The sequence below is a fragment of the Henckelia pumila genome, chromosome 2 (genome assembly GCF_033568475.1).
Source record: "Henckelia pumila isolate YLH828 chromosome 2, ASM3356847v2, whole genome shotgun sequence".
Taxonomy (NCBI): Eukaryota; Viridiplantae; Streptophyta; class Magnoliopsida; order Lamiales; family Gesneriaceae; genus Henckelia; species Henckelia pumila.
The window spans coordinates 196,695,938-196,710,778 of record NC_133121.1 but is presented as its reverse complement, the minus strand read 5'-3'; the positions used below and the strand labels follow the sequence as shown (position 1 = coordinate 196,710,778).

The window sequence follows — 14,841 nt, the reverse complement described above, 5'->3', positions numbered from 1 at the left end:
CGCCCCCTCCTTGCTCTGCCCGAGAAATTCCGGTCTGTGATTTTGAATCGCAGTAAGGAATAACGAATCAAATTCGTGTATTCTCTTCGCAGAAAACTTCTGATAGATTTTCTAGTGCAATCTATCAGAGGGATTAAACCTCTGTTCGTGGACCTGATTGAAGGCGTTCATCGGTTCCAGGGAGAGACAACAAGAGCAGAATTGTTCTGTTGGTGTCCATTAATCTCGTTGCGAGATTTGAGGTAAAATTTATTTAATTGTTATTTAAATTTTACACACACGTAATTCAATCGATGAACGGTTGATACCCATACCATGGAAACGTTCCATGAAAAATTTTTAAACTTCCGCTGCACCGGGTATCAATCGTAATTGGTCTGGGAACTCGCCAGTTTTCCAACACTTCCAAGAGACAGCACCGCCATTGAGCATTAATACAAATCCAGAGGTTGATTTCGAGTCATCCACGTCGCTTTGGAAGCTAGAGTCGGTATAGCCTTCCAATTTCAATTCTCTTCGCCCATAAACCATGAATACATTCTTAGTTCTTCTTAAGTACTTAAGAATATCCTTCACAGATTTCCAATGCATTTGACCAGGATTCGCTTGATATCTGCTCATGACACTCAGAGAAAAGGCTACATCTGGTCTGGTAGATATCATCCCATACATGATACTCCCTATGGCTGAAGCATATGGTACGTGTGTCATTTTTTCTATTTCTTCGTCAGTCTTGGGAGACATTGACTTGGATAGAGAAACTCCATGGCACATAGGTAGATGTCCTCTCTTGGACTCATCCATAGAAAACCTTTTCAATATGGTGTCGATGTAGGTTGCTTGAGTGAGTCCTATCATTCTCTTAGATCTGTATTCCTAGAATATATGACGCCTCACTCAAGTCCTTCATCGAGAATCTACCTGACAACCATATCTTTGTTAACTGCAACATCCCTACATCATTCCCAATGAGTATGATGTCATCAACATAAAGCACTAAGAATGTCACAGCATCCTTAACCACTTTCTTGTACACGCACGGTTCCTCCGGGTTTTTGATGAAAACAAAGTCCTTTATAGTTTCATCAAATTTCTGGTTCCAACTTCTTGATACCTGTTTGAGACCATAAATGATCTCTGAAGCTTGCATACCTTATGCTCGCTTCCCATGGATGTGAATCCCTCGGGCTGCATCATATAGATCTCTTCCTTAATGTTTTCATTAAGAAATGCAGTCTTCACATCCATTTTTCATATCTCATAGTCATACCAAGCTGCTATGGCAATTAGGATTCTTATGGACTTGAACATTGCGACTGGTGAAAAAGTTTCATCATAGTCAACACCTTGTCTTTGAGTATAACCTTTTGCGACCAATCGTGCCTTGTAGGTCAGCACCTTACCATCAGGACCAAGTTTTCTCTTGTAGATCCATTTACACCCTATAGGAACAATTTCATCGAGAGGATCTACTAAAGACCAAACTTGGTTTGCATGCATGGAGTCTATTTCAGACTGCATGGCTTCAAGCCATAAATTTGAATCGGCATCAGAAATTGCCTCCTTGAAGTTTCTTGGATCACATCCAACGATGGGCTCACTTTGATCCCCTTCAAGTAGGAGATTAAGTCGATCAGGAGGTCTAGAAGTCCTTTTGGATCTTCTAAGAGGTGGCGTGTCAATTATTGGTTCCTGAGGTGTGGGGTTGCTATTTTGTATCTTGGGTTCTTCTCGAACTTCTTCGAGTTCCATCATTTTGCCTTTTCTATCAAGTAAGAATTCCTTCTCAAGGAAGGTGGCATTCCTAGAAACAAACACTTTTGTTTCAGTAGGATGATAGAAATAATATCCGATCGAATTCTTCGGATACCCTACAAAATAACATAAAGTGGATCGATTATCCAACTTATCTCCCACTGTCTGCTTCACGTAAGAAGGACATCCCCAAATCCTCAAGTACGAATACATAGGAGTTTTGCCAGTCTATAATTCATATGGTGTTTTGTTCACTGCTTTAGTGTGGACATTGTTCAATAACAATACCGCTGTTTCAAGTGCATAGCACCAAAACGAGGGTGGAAGCTCAGTGAAGCTCATCATAGATTGAACCATGTCCAATAGAGTTCGATTATGACGCTCTGCTACACCATTAAGCTTAGGTGTGGCAGGAGGAGTCCACTGAAAAAGAATTCCATTTTCTTTCAGATAGTCCAAAAACTCGGTACTCAAGTATTCACCGCCTCGATCAGATCGAAGTGCTTTAATACTTTTACCTAGCTGGTAGTCTACTTCATTCTTGAATTCTTTGAACCTTTCAAATGATTCAGATTTATATTTCATCAAATATAAATACCCATACCTAGAATAATCATCAGTAAATGTAATGAATTAGATGTGAACAAATTTAGTACCAATACTAAATGGGCCGCAAACATCTGTATGGATCAGATCCAATAGATTTTGACTACGCTCAGGTTTTCCCTTGAATGGTGTTTTAGTCATTTTTCCTTTTAGGCAGGACTCACAAGTAGAGAGTTTATATCAAACATATCAAACATGTCCTCTCCCACTAGCTTGTTAATCCTCCTTGAGGAAATATGACCTAGCCTCGCATGCCAAAGGTTTGCCGGGTTTTTGCTATCGTTTTTCCTTTTTATTGTTGTTGCCGGTTTATCAACATAATTAACTGGAACGTCTTTTAATTTCAAGTTATATAGATCATTTCAAGTTGTCCATTTCCAAACATTCATTCTTGTAAATATTGCAAATCTCATTCACAAAATTGCAACAAAAACCATCTCTATCAAGCATAGAAATAGAAATAATGTTTTTAATCAAATCTGGCACAAATAAAACATCTCTCAAAAATAGCTTAAAATTGTTTTGCAGAATTAAACAAACGTTTCCTAAAACTTTGGCTTCAACTCTGGAACCATTCCCGAGCCTTAACTGGGTCTTACCTATCCTTAGCCTATGACTTCTTGTCATCATCTGTAACTCATTGCAAATGTGAGAACCACATCTGGTATCCAATACCCAAGAAGTAGTATTAAGTGAAATATTTATTTCAATATAAAATATATCCTTTGTAGTTCGTAATTGCTCGATATATTCTTTGCTGTTGCGCTTCCAGTAACCGGGTTTCTTGCAGTGATGGCAAACTTCTTTAGACTTGTCCAGCTTTGCATGTAACATTTGGCCTTGAGATCATGGTCCCATCATTTCTCTAGTTCGGCCAACCTTTTCGAAGTTACATCAGTCAGGGCTGTTTTCGGAGGAGCCTTTTCTAGCACGTAGAAAATCTTCTCCGAACTCAGGACAATTTTAACTTACGGAACCAATCCGTATAGTTTGCGCCAGTCATTTTATTTTGCTTGAGAATTTAAACATGTGCATTGCGCGAATTCATCATAATGAAATACTGATAAGAAACAGACAATAATCAGTGATTGTTTAATTAATTTACTAAGATATAAAATAAGGCGAGATTAATTTTATGAATTACACTCCCACTATTTTAACGATTTCACCACCCTCTAGTGAAAAAAAAAAACTGGTTTTCTTAGTAGAAACATGGAGTCCAATTGACAAATCATAGTCCCGAATAATATCAGCCAACCATAATTTTCAAAAGGTAGAGTATAATTGCTTCCAAAACAACCCCCATGTTTTTACCTCATGTCCAATAAAAGCCCAATAATATGACGTTGTTTATTGTGACATGTCAAGATGACCCACCAATATTAAGTTGTGATGGATGGTCGCCGTATGGATCCCCCAATAATATGAGCCAATCCCACGGGAGTTCCACCCAACTTACAACATGTTCGATCCAATGTACAGTTTTCCGACGAACTGGCCCCCCAATAATATGAGAAGGACCATGCCCGCGGGTAGCATCTCATACATTGATCGTTGATGGAAGGTAGGAACATTTAAACAATATTTAAATTCCCTTTTGTAAATATTGATATCAATTTTAAATCGTATTTAAAATGCGGTATTTTAATTTTGAAAAATTTGTCTCATCATTTAAAAATTTGTATGTTTGCGGGATTCATGCAATTTAGTCTAAACATGCATACAACAATAATATCAAATATTATATAAAGGAATCGACGCCTAGATCTACTCGACCCGTGGTAGTCAATCACGAGTCTAAGTCTAATCCTAGGTGATATGCAAGTATGCAATGCAATCCTATGACATTGAGCTACCAATTTATATTTTTTTGGTCTTTATTGTCTGCTGGGCCCACCATTGTCTTCAAATCTTTATCTCCCACTAAGTCTAATAAATTTACAATAAATTTTGATGACAAGTAGGGGATACATATTTAAGGGTGGGAACGGGCCATGAACCAGACCCATTTTTATTACAAATGATAAATCAAATTGGGCCATAAACCAAGCCCATTAATAAAACCCAACGGTAATAATAAAAACCAAATGTAAACGACCTAACATATACCTAAAAACTTGGTCATGACAATCGATCATCCTTTTATCCAATTATTTAATTCAATTAAATGATTGGATAACATACAATTCAAAGTGGCTATAATTGTAAATAGATAAAATCATATTTCATAGATAAAATCATATTTCATACATAAAATCTTATTTTATATATAAAATCATATTTTATCTAGTTTATCCATAAAATCATATTCTATATATAAAATATAATTTCATATATAAAATCATATTTTATAATCCATTGTACTAAAATAAATAATTTTAAAAATTTTAATTTAATGGATTAAATTTATAAATTTCCAAAATTCAAAATTTATCCAAAAATTAATTTTCTTAAAATTTTGGGCTCAAACAATTTTGACCCATTGTCTCGTGGACCAACTAAAACAATTTTCAATCGGGCCAAAAACTGGGTTCGATAACAATTAATGGGCCGAAATTCAAAATTTCAAAAATAAAATTTTTAATTTTTCTTCCCGCGCAGCCCCCCGACTGTCGGGTTGGGGGCCCAGCCCCGTCGCTGGGCCGCCGAGCGCGGCCCAGCTGCGCGCCGGTCTAGGGCAACGTTTGCCCTAGCCCAACACGCTGGGCTGCTGGGCCGCGCTCGCAGCCCAGCTGCGCGAGGGCAGCGGGCAGCCTCTTGGAAATTTTTTTTTTTTTTGTTTTATTTTTTCTGAAAAATCGAGGCTTTGTACAATCGAAAAAATTTTAATCGTTTGATCTGAGAACAACCTGTCTCTGACGCCACTGTTGGAACACGTTCCCAGATCAATCTGATGTGATACCCGTAGCAGCGGAAGTTTAAAATTTTTATTTTCTGATCTGGAACGATTCCAGATCATGGGTATCAAATCCTAACGATTAAAACAAACAAGTAAAATAAAACCAAATTAAATTTTACCTCTCAAGTCTCAACTTGAGGTTATGGACTCCAACAGAAAATTTTGCTGTTCTTGTATATCCCAGAAACTGATGACTCGATCGATCAAATCCTGAATCAGGTCCACGAACAGAATTCTTATTCCCTCTGATAGACTGCACTAGAAAGTCTATCAGAAGTTTCTACGAAGAGAATTTAATAGATCTGATCTGTTAAACCAGACTGCAATTTTCAAAAATTGCAGACTGGATTTTCGAACACAGAAGAGGAAGGGGCGGCCGAACCCTAGGGAGAGAAAGCTCTCTAGGTTTCGAAAATTATGAGATGTTGTGTCTAATTTCTGTACTGCAATAACTTATTTATAATGTGGGCTGCTAACAGCTTAGGCCCATTAGTGATAAGTTCAAGCCTGACAAGCAAAGCCCGCATGTTCAAAAATTAATATAAAATTCATCGTGACTCAAATTGATAAACCAATTTCACCAATGTGTACAGAAACCTTTTCTGCATATTTTAAAGTCAAGATAAATTTTCTGAATCCGAATTCAGTGATTTCCAAAAATGGCATCCCTATGTCATTTTAGGAAATCTCACTCCCTCTACTCTTTAATAAGAAGTCCTACTTCTCATTTGCTAAATTTAACTCATTAAATTTAATTATCTCAACGGGGATTAGAAATCTATTACTTGTGTAACCCTCAATGGTTCAAGGATACAGCTAACCGTGGGCCCACAACTCCTTGTGACTCGGAACAACAATTTCCAACTTACCCATCGAATCATGGTAAGAGCGTCTAGCAACATCGCCTCATGATTCCCTAGGTATCACTGATAGTGCCTGCAAGAACCAGTAGGTTTTGGTTAGCGTACAGTACGGTCCCTTCATCCATATATCCCGATCGAATCAACAACCATTGGTATATTGAGAGTCGTTCGAGATTCGATAACTATGCAATACATCTTGAAGATCAAATAGTGACATCGCATGTGCAACTAGGAAACAAAGTAACCTAAAGCACATCATGTACTCTGGCCAGAGATTTGTCACACTAATATCTCCTCAGATCGCATAGGATATCCACACTCGCAAGCGTGTGGTGAATCCTTGACAACAAAGCATTGACTCCTATATGTGTCGTAACTGTACCCAATCCCGACACCTGATGACCCTCATAGAGTCGGTAAACGAGTCAAAGTACAGTACTAGCATATAGAGTCTCCATGATGTTTCAAGTAGTAAGGACTAATGGTGTACAACCAAAACCGCGGACTTATCCACTCAATTAGTGAAAACCACTTGAAAAGTTCGAATATGGTAGTTTGATCATCCATCAAATGAATATCCATTTGCATGCTTCGAACATCTCTATGTTTCATACCAATGAAACGTGGTACTTGGCATCGCAAATGCTAGTCTCAATCTCGAGCAATCCTTATCCTTATTTGCGGACGGCTCAATTGACTAGGAACTGTTTAGAATATACAGTGATTATAAGATGTGTTTTATGATAGTCATTCAAATCTGCTATCATATCTTACATGCACTCTAATATATTCAAAGTCTTTATCTAAACATCGTATAGTACGTCACAACATAATAATATGATAAAAGATAAAGCAAAAGTCAATATAAAAGTGTAAATTATATTAAACAAAGATTGTTTACATATAGAGTCATAAAGACCCTTAGCCACAAGTTGGCTAACAGGGCACCCACTCTTTCATAGTCATTTAATTAAATCAATAAGCTTTATGCACCTCTAATTTTTTTTTGTGTAATTAACATAATATGTTAACTATTGAGTTAATAAATTAAATTAGTAAGATTTTAGCATTGATTTTGATTTGAATTTGGATTTGGATTTGGATTTGGATTTGGATTTTGCAACTGCAACAACAGAGATAAACTTTTCGGCATGAAAATTGTGAAATTTTTTTTGATTTCAGAACCAATTGAGTGGTTTGTGATTGAATTACTCTTTGATGTTAATATAATGAAAATGATATATTTAATAACTTATCAAATGACTATATCATCAACTATATCAATAATAAAATATTGTGAAGGTCAATTGTGCATGGCATTTGATTTTATAATAATGTTTTCACATTTCTTTTTGTCATTTAGTTAATATGAATTATACTTTTGAGGTTTTATATGATACAAAAACTTTTGTGAAATCGTCTCACAGAATAGTTTGGTGATACGAGTCTTCTATTTGATCCGACAGATGCAAAACAAATTTTTTTATGCCAAAAGTATTAAGTTTTTATTATATATATGAATTGGGGCAATCCGCTTCACGAATAAATATTGGTGATATAGTCTTACAAGAGATCTATATTTTATATGAATTGTGTTCCGCTAAACAAAATTCCGAAATCCGCCCCTAAATACATGGTCATGAACTAATTTGTGGCATTTGTAAAATGAACATGTAAATTTTATGAAAATATATTATACCGCATCGCAATTCACATGAATAAGTGTGAGTAATAGTTTAAACTAAACCGACTGAAATTTATTACTAAAACCGAACAAAACTTTAGTAAGTGTGTAAAAATATTTTTTTTTTTATGAAATTTCATAACCGTTACCATTCGGTGCGTACTAGATAAAAGGGTAACGCAATGACGTAAACTGCATTGGGCTAGTCCTGTGAGACAAAGTCTTTCGAAAAGATATTGATAAGGAAAATTGAACTTCTAACATTTGTCCAAACGCTCACTTACTCCATTAGTCGAATAATCTTGGATGTAAAGGGTGTTTCTTGTTTGTATACAATGTATAGCATCACGATCACGTGTTGTGTTTGCATACCAAATTATATTTTTACTAGTGCATACATTCCAATTCATCATGAGAGAGCTTTAACATGCAATTGAGGCATATAATAATAATAATAATAATAATAATAATAATAATAATAAGCTACACAAAAACACTAAGATTGTATCACGATTTAATTTTGTGGAATAAATTTTCGACCCGATTCCATCCAACTCATAAAAGAGTTTTGTAGATATGTATCGAAACAATCTGTCTTACAAATATAGATCCGTAAAACCATAACAATAGACTTACTCTATAAATTAATATACATATATTGCATGGAAAAACACGAAAAACAGAAAACGAAAAAGCGTAACCAGAGATTTTATTTTCAATCCCAAAAGTCACATTCTTCAGTTCTTTGTAAGCCATACAAAACTTATTCCACACATCTATTCATCAATGTACACATAAAATACAACAATCAACGTGTATGAATACATGCTATAATCCTAAAGATACAAGATTCAACTGAGGTGAAACTCAGGTAAAAAAATCAACGAAAGCAAGCTGAACATATACCACATTGTAATTAAAAAAAAAAAAATTATTTAGCAGTATAGACAAACTATCAAGCAGTTTTATTTGCTTGTGCCTTCTTTCGAGCCAAGAACATGAAAATCCGTGGGAAGAAGGACTTTTTCTTTTTCTTGACGGGGGCTCTTACATCAGGTGACGAATCGGTTTCTGTGACGCTGGTGTATGACCTTGGACTCAACCTTTGATGAAGAGTGGAAACATCGGGGATGCTGACAAAATTTCTGGGTTCATAAGCTTTCGATTCCTCAAAACTTGCACGTGGGCTTTTACTCACTATAATTGCTGGCGGAACAGATTCACTAGCTCTCCGTCTCTGCTCATGCTCAGCCCTCCACTTTCTTAGCTCCTGCTCTACTCCTAGTTTTCCTTCCTTAGCTTGCTCAGCCTTGAGCATAGCAATTTGTAGTGAATTTTTCCTTTCAGCTATCTCTTGTGTGACTTCCTCGAGCCTTTTCAAGGCCCTCAACTCAGACTCCTTCGCCACATCAATTTGGGCGATAGCAGCTGCCACCCGTGTGTTGGCTTGCTCTTCTGCTTCATGAGTTCTCTTGCTAAGCTCGTAATACTCTTCTAACGAAAGTGTTACTCCAGTAGGCGAATCCTCGTCATTGTTTTTTTGAGCAGATTCGCTTTCTTGCAACGCATTTATAGCTGCTAGTGCCAACATTTCGGAAGCCTTTGCTGCTTCAATTTCCTTCTGAGCAGCACGCAGTCTACTTTCCATTGTACTTGCTCCTGCCTTCACCTGTTCTGCCTCTTCCGTAGCCTTTCGAAGCTCTTCACGGGCCATTTCAACAAGTGCCTTCACCTGATCAGCTTCCTGAGCTGTCTCTTGTAGTTGCTTGGGAAGTTCCACCATTTTCTCTCGCACTTCTTTCTCCTTCACCTGAATAAGAGCAATTTCAGACTTTGTCCGGTTCAGCTCAGCTTCAAGAGATGAAACTGCAATCGACGCCATTCCTTCCCTTTGTTGAATGGCGGCAAGTTCTGCTTTTTCTCGATCCAGTTCTAATTTTAGTGATGTAGCTGCCACCCTCAAGATTTTAACTTCATCCGTTGCTTTTTCAATGCTGAGTTTAACTTCTTCAAGTTCCTTCTTTGCCGAATCAACAGAGGCTTGAATATCACCACGAGTTATTTTTTCTGGTTCCTTTAGTTCCGTACTTACTGATGATCCCATATAAGCTGCCAATTCCATTTTCAAATCCATTAGTAATGTTGTTGCACTGTCTAACTTAGATCTGAGATCCTTCGTAGATGCAATCTGCTGTTTCAGTGTCTCCAAGTCCTTCTCCGCTTGCTTTAATTCTTTCTCCCAATTGAGAGTGTCTTGCTCCTTCGCCATTATTGCTCCAATCCTGTGTTCCTCTGCCTCCAGATGTGCTGCATGCGCAGATTCCAAGGCCTCCTTAGCAGTAATTAATTCAATGGTCATATCCTCCACCGACTTCTCAACCTCTTTTGCTGCAGCGACGGCTTCTTCTGCCTTGCTCACTGCTGAATTTTTCTCCGCCACCAGCACAGCATAATCTGTTTTGAGCTGTTCCAATTCATTTTTAACGCTTTTAAGCTCGGTAACTGCAGCTGCATGCCTTGCTCGGGCAACTTCAAGCTGTGCCTTGGCTGCAAAGCTAGCTTCATCAGCAATCCCTTGCTCCATCTCTTCAACCCTTAGCTTAGCAAGTTCTGAATCTTGTCTTGCTTGGTGTTCTTCTGTTTGTGCTCGTTCAAGGTTAAGCTTCAATTCTTCTATGAGCCTTTTAGTGCTGTCTAGTTCTTTTAAAACTTGAATTTTCGCCTCTTCAGCAGCTTCAGATTGTTTCTTGTATGACGGTATCTCCTCCTGTGCTTTCTCAAGTTCTTGTTCTATGAACTTTCGTCTCTGCATGTAACCAGAATCACTCTAAGGCAATCTTCAAGTGAAAATTTATCAAGACGAGTTGCTAATATACTGGATAACATTGAGTTGGGTCATTCACAGCGGTTCCTTTGCCTCCATCAAATGCACAATTTGAGATAGGACACCAAGAACACACTAAGACCATTGTGTAAATTGTTACAGTCATCAGAAAAAAAAATCAAAAGTTTTGGTGGACAAATTTGCATGGCACAGAACATTGTTTCACAACACTAAATTAAACCTGACTCAATTTCTCTATTTTTGATAAATCACAAGTGGACCACGAAATCATGCTTAAAAAATTTACAATGATCCATGAGAACCATAGATATAGATATGAAAACCAATTCCTTCTCGTAAGAAACTTAAAAGAATCCCCCAACAGGAAGTTAAAAAAGAACTAAAGCTCATACCTCCACAGTCTGAACACGATGGGCTTTCCAGTCCACGATTCCACCAAACTTCGAAACAGCAGCTTTGACAGATTCAAAAGGTGCTGCCGTGTCAATCTGACCTCTGCTTAGTTTCGTATTATCAGTTCGTTTAGATTGTCCTATGGATTTCTTACTCTCCAAGGAACTTACAGGTACTTTGGCAATGAGCTGAGCAGCATTACCATTTCTCACATCTGGAGATGAAACAGAAGGTGCATCCTCATCCTCTGGAGACGGCCGCGCAACTATTTTGACTTGTAAGTTTTCTTCTTTTTGAGGCATAGGCTTGTCTAGATCGCCAACTGATGCAGCCGGAACATCCTTCTCAACTGCAGATCCATCAAAATTATGGCTTACAGATTCTGCAGAGGCATCGCCTATATTTTCTTCCAACATATTTGACGAACTTTGTTGCCATGGAATTTCTGAGTTATCGCCTGTGTGACTTTTAACTGATCCAGTACTCTCTGCCATTGGATGTGAGACATCAGTTCCAACCACAGGTGTGTCAACATTATGTTCTGAAGTTTTTATTTCAGTTTCCGCAACTGGAGAAGTTGAAACCACATTATTTGCTACTGGTGATTCCATATTCTCTTCCACTGCGTGGGCTGCATTATTTACAACCACAGGTGTAGAAATATTCTGTTCTGAAGCTTCTTTTTCACCATGCACTACTGGAGAAGTTGAAGTCAGATCATCTGTTACGGGTTTTAGACTCGCTTCGGGACTTGACCCATTGAAATTATCATCTAAAATTCCTGATTTAGAAACATTGATTTCTCCATTCCCATCCGTGGTTCTTGAAGAACTTTCTGATTGACCTTTATCAAGGGATGAAAGGGCATGTGCGGGAGAGGATTCAGGAGGAGCATTTTCTTCAAAGTTTTTAGCACCCTCCATTCAGATAAAAGCTATGAAGAGTCGATTCACTAACTGAATTTCCGAGTGACGCTGCAGTTTAATGGAGAAATGATTTCTTTAGAAACAACATAAATCTTAGACAAACAGCAGTTAATGGAGGTCAATTCATAACTACAAGGCCAATAAACGATAGTTATTATTAGCAAAATTGTTTCTCTTTCAGGCACTTGCAACTCTCCTCACCCATCACCAACCTATAAATCTTTTACCGTTTTGTACAAAAATAAACATTTTCATACGCCAAACTAAGTCCACTCTCTGCCCCCACTTATTATCCCAATCACATTCCCCTTAGCCAAGCACGCTCACCCATTCACATACTAAAGAATTGACCACGAAAAGAAGTATGATATGCAAAGAGAAAGGACAAAACCCGTCCTGTGTTTCTTCTAATTTTATCTGATGATTATTGAATGGTCATATGGAGAAAAAAGGGCTCCAAAAAATGATCAGATTCATAAGTTTTGAAACTTCTCAGCCTATAATGAACAGATGCCAGCAGACACAGATTGATTTTCATCACCACATACAAGTAACTAGAGGTGAAACATGAAAATTGTCGAACTATTTTGGATCATATTTACACCAGAGTGACATCAATCAAGCCTGGAAAAAGAAGAAACAGAGAAGTACTAAAGGATGGCAGAAAGGCAACGAAAGATTGCATAATCAGGAATATATCAATGTAGCTGATTTTCTTGATTCAGTAAAAGGAATAAGATATAATCACTTGTTTTATTAAGCATAAAGTGAATCCTACAATAGAAGGACTGTGTGTTTTGCACAAGAACTCAAGTAGATCAACTGTTCAATAAAGTTCTGGATTCGGGTCTATTCTGTAATGTCCTTTATCAGAAATCTTTCACCTATTGCTTTCTATAACTCAGAAATACCAAAACATTATCTAATCAATCCTAAGTCAACATCATACTAGATTGAATTACTTTTACGACACCAAATTGGCAGCCCCAAATCATGCCATCATCAACCGAATAATACTTCTTTTTCATTCCAAGATACCAAGCGCAAAACAGGGGTTGAAGGATGACCAGAGTGTTAGGCAGTGCAAAATTCAAAGGAATAGGCGATACGAGACAGGAGGTCGAAGGATGAAGCAAACTTATTCCATTCCTATTCCTTTGAGTTTTGCACCGCCTAACCGCGTATATTTTTAAAACAGAAAAAAAAATATAAAAGTCACTCTAAAATCCAAAATACGGGTAGCTGAACTTATAACAAAAATATCAAAAACAGTGTCAATCCAATTCAAATCTTTTAAACTTTGCGGCAACCCAACCACCGTGCTTTGTGCAAGATAGAGAGCAAACGCATGACTTAAGTCAATTGTGGCTGGCAGCAAATAACAAGATTCGTTGTGTAAACCCCATCTATCAAAATTCTGTTGCTCAAAATAACCAAAAAAAAAAAAAAAGCAAAAGGCCAGCATCATCATAAAACCAAATCCCTCCAAACTATGATTCTTAAGATATATAATAATCACAAAATATAATTAATTTACTCCAAAACATCAAATTTCCAGATGCCCACCATAGAAAAGAATTAAATTCAACTGATTCAGCAGCAAATTCCTATAATTTTACCTATGCTTCAAGAATCTTGATCTTATTTGCATGAAGAATATTACAATAATCAGCAAGAAATGACTGAAAAGATCCAAAATCTCGTCCACTGATCAGTACATCCAATCAAGCAGCAAACAAACATGCAAAAAAATAGAAGAAAATAAAAAAAAGGATAGAAAATTCAAAGCTAAAAAGGCCTAATCATAATCACAAATTTGACCAAAAATATAAAAACGTAAGAACATACCAAGAATCACCAGAAAACGAGACAGACAAAAAGTCAAATGGTGGCTGAAAACAGAGAATATTTTCGTGGGCTTCTGACAAATCCAAAAAATAGGATCGAGAACTAAAAAATTTCTGAAAATTAGATATGATAAATGATCTTTTTTCTAAAAAGAAATTGTTATTTTTATTATATTTTCTATAAATATGAGACGTACTGGTGAAGAAGGTGTAACACACGTGTGGAGCCGACAGATGTGTGAGGTTCACAATTTAAGGATATCCATTGGTCGACTTTCTATTTCTAGTATTTGATTTTCTTTAGGTTTCATATTTTAAGGCTAATTTGAAATAAATATAGTTTTTTTTAATGAACAAATAAATGCATAATTTGTATTGTTAAAAGGGTTAATTAATGCAAAAATATCTCGCCATGACTTTTCTTGTGAATCAGCTACAATAATAATATTTTTGATTTACACTCTTTACACGAAATTTAGAGAAAATTTTTATTTGTTTTAACCATTTAAATGTGGATATTTGTTTATTTCGTCCTAAAATAGTTAAAAAAAAATTCATGCTCTATACGACTATACCTATATCTTCACTCCACTCAACTTACACGATTTCCCTCCTCTCTACCAACAATCGGATTTGAAACTACACAACTTAGCAACAAAAGTTTCGGAAGCCCCTCTCCGATGATACAATGACGATAGGCGATAGCATAGCCGAAAGGTGGCCGGAGAATAAGTGGCACTTAATTTCCTTCGAAGAGGTTTGACACTAGGTTTTATTATTGTTTAATTTTTTTTTAAAAAAAAAAAACTATTAATAATCTAATTAATTTATTTTTATAATTATTTAATTAGAACAAATATGTTAAATAAGATATGCAATTTGTCCTTTATCTATTTAACAAAATTTATCCGTTAATTATCGCGTGCACGATGTGTTGTTCTTCTTGACAAAATGTGAAAATACCAAACTTTTAAGTTAATTATCGCAACTTTGATGGAAAATTGGATTATGCATGAACAACAC

General features: G+C 36.6%; 1 protein-coding gene across 2 annotated transcripts; it reads right to left on the bottom strand.

Annotated features, from left to right (window-relative positions):
- Positions 1-8,498: 8,498 nt before the first annotated feature.
- On the bottom strand, positions 8,499-13,968 carry LOC140881951 (protein WEAK CHLOROPLAST MOVEMENT UNDER BLUE LIGHT 1-like). 2 transcript variants are annotated; one of them, XM_073287638.1, is made up of 4 exons: positions 13,820-13,963; positions 13,591-13,678; positions 11,045-12,019; positions 8,499-10,613 (listed from the first exon to the last, which is right to left on the bottom strand). In XM_073287638.1, the coding sequence occupies exons 3-4, from the start codon at positions 11,966-11,968 to the stop codon at positions 8,763-8,765; spliced, it is 2,775 nt and encodes a 924-aa protein (XP_073143739.1). In that variant the 5' UTR covers positions 11,969-12,019; positions 13,591-13,678; positions 13,820-13,963; the 3' UTR covers positions 8,499-8,762. The 2 variants fall into 2 exon arrangements, with proteins under 2 accessions (XP_073143739.1, XP_073143738.1); XM_073287637.1 differs by lacking the exon at positions 13,591-13,678 and having other exon boundaries at positions 13,820-13,968.
- Positions 13,969-14,841: the final 873 nt, after the last annotated feature.

Bases quoted from the DNA above. Each gene is read 5' to 3' on its own strand.
- LOC140881951 (XM_073287637.1), bottom strand. From the start codon at position 11,968: ATGGAGGGTGCTAAAAACTTTGAAGAAAATGCTCCTCCTGAATCCTCT. The intron at 10,614-11,044 runs GTATGAGCTTTA...GGTTACATGCAG, and splicing joins ATCGTGTTCAGACTGTGGAG to AGACGAAAGTTCATAGAACA.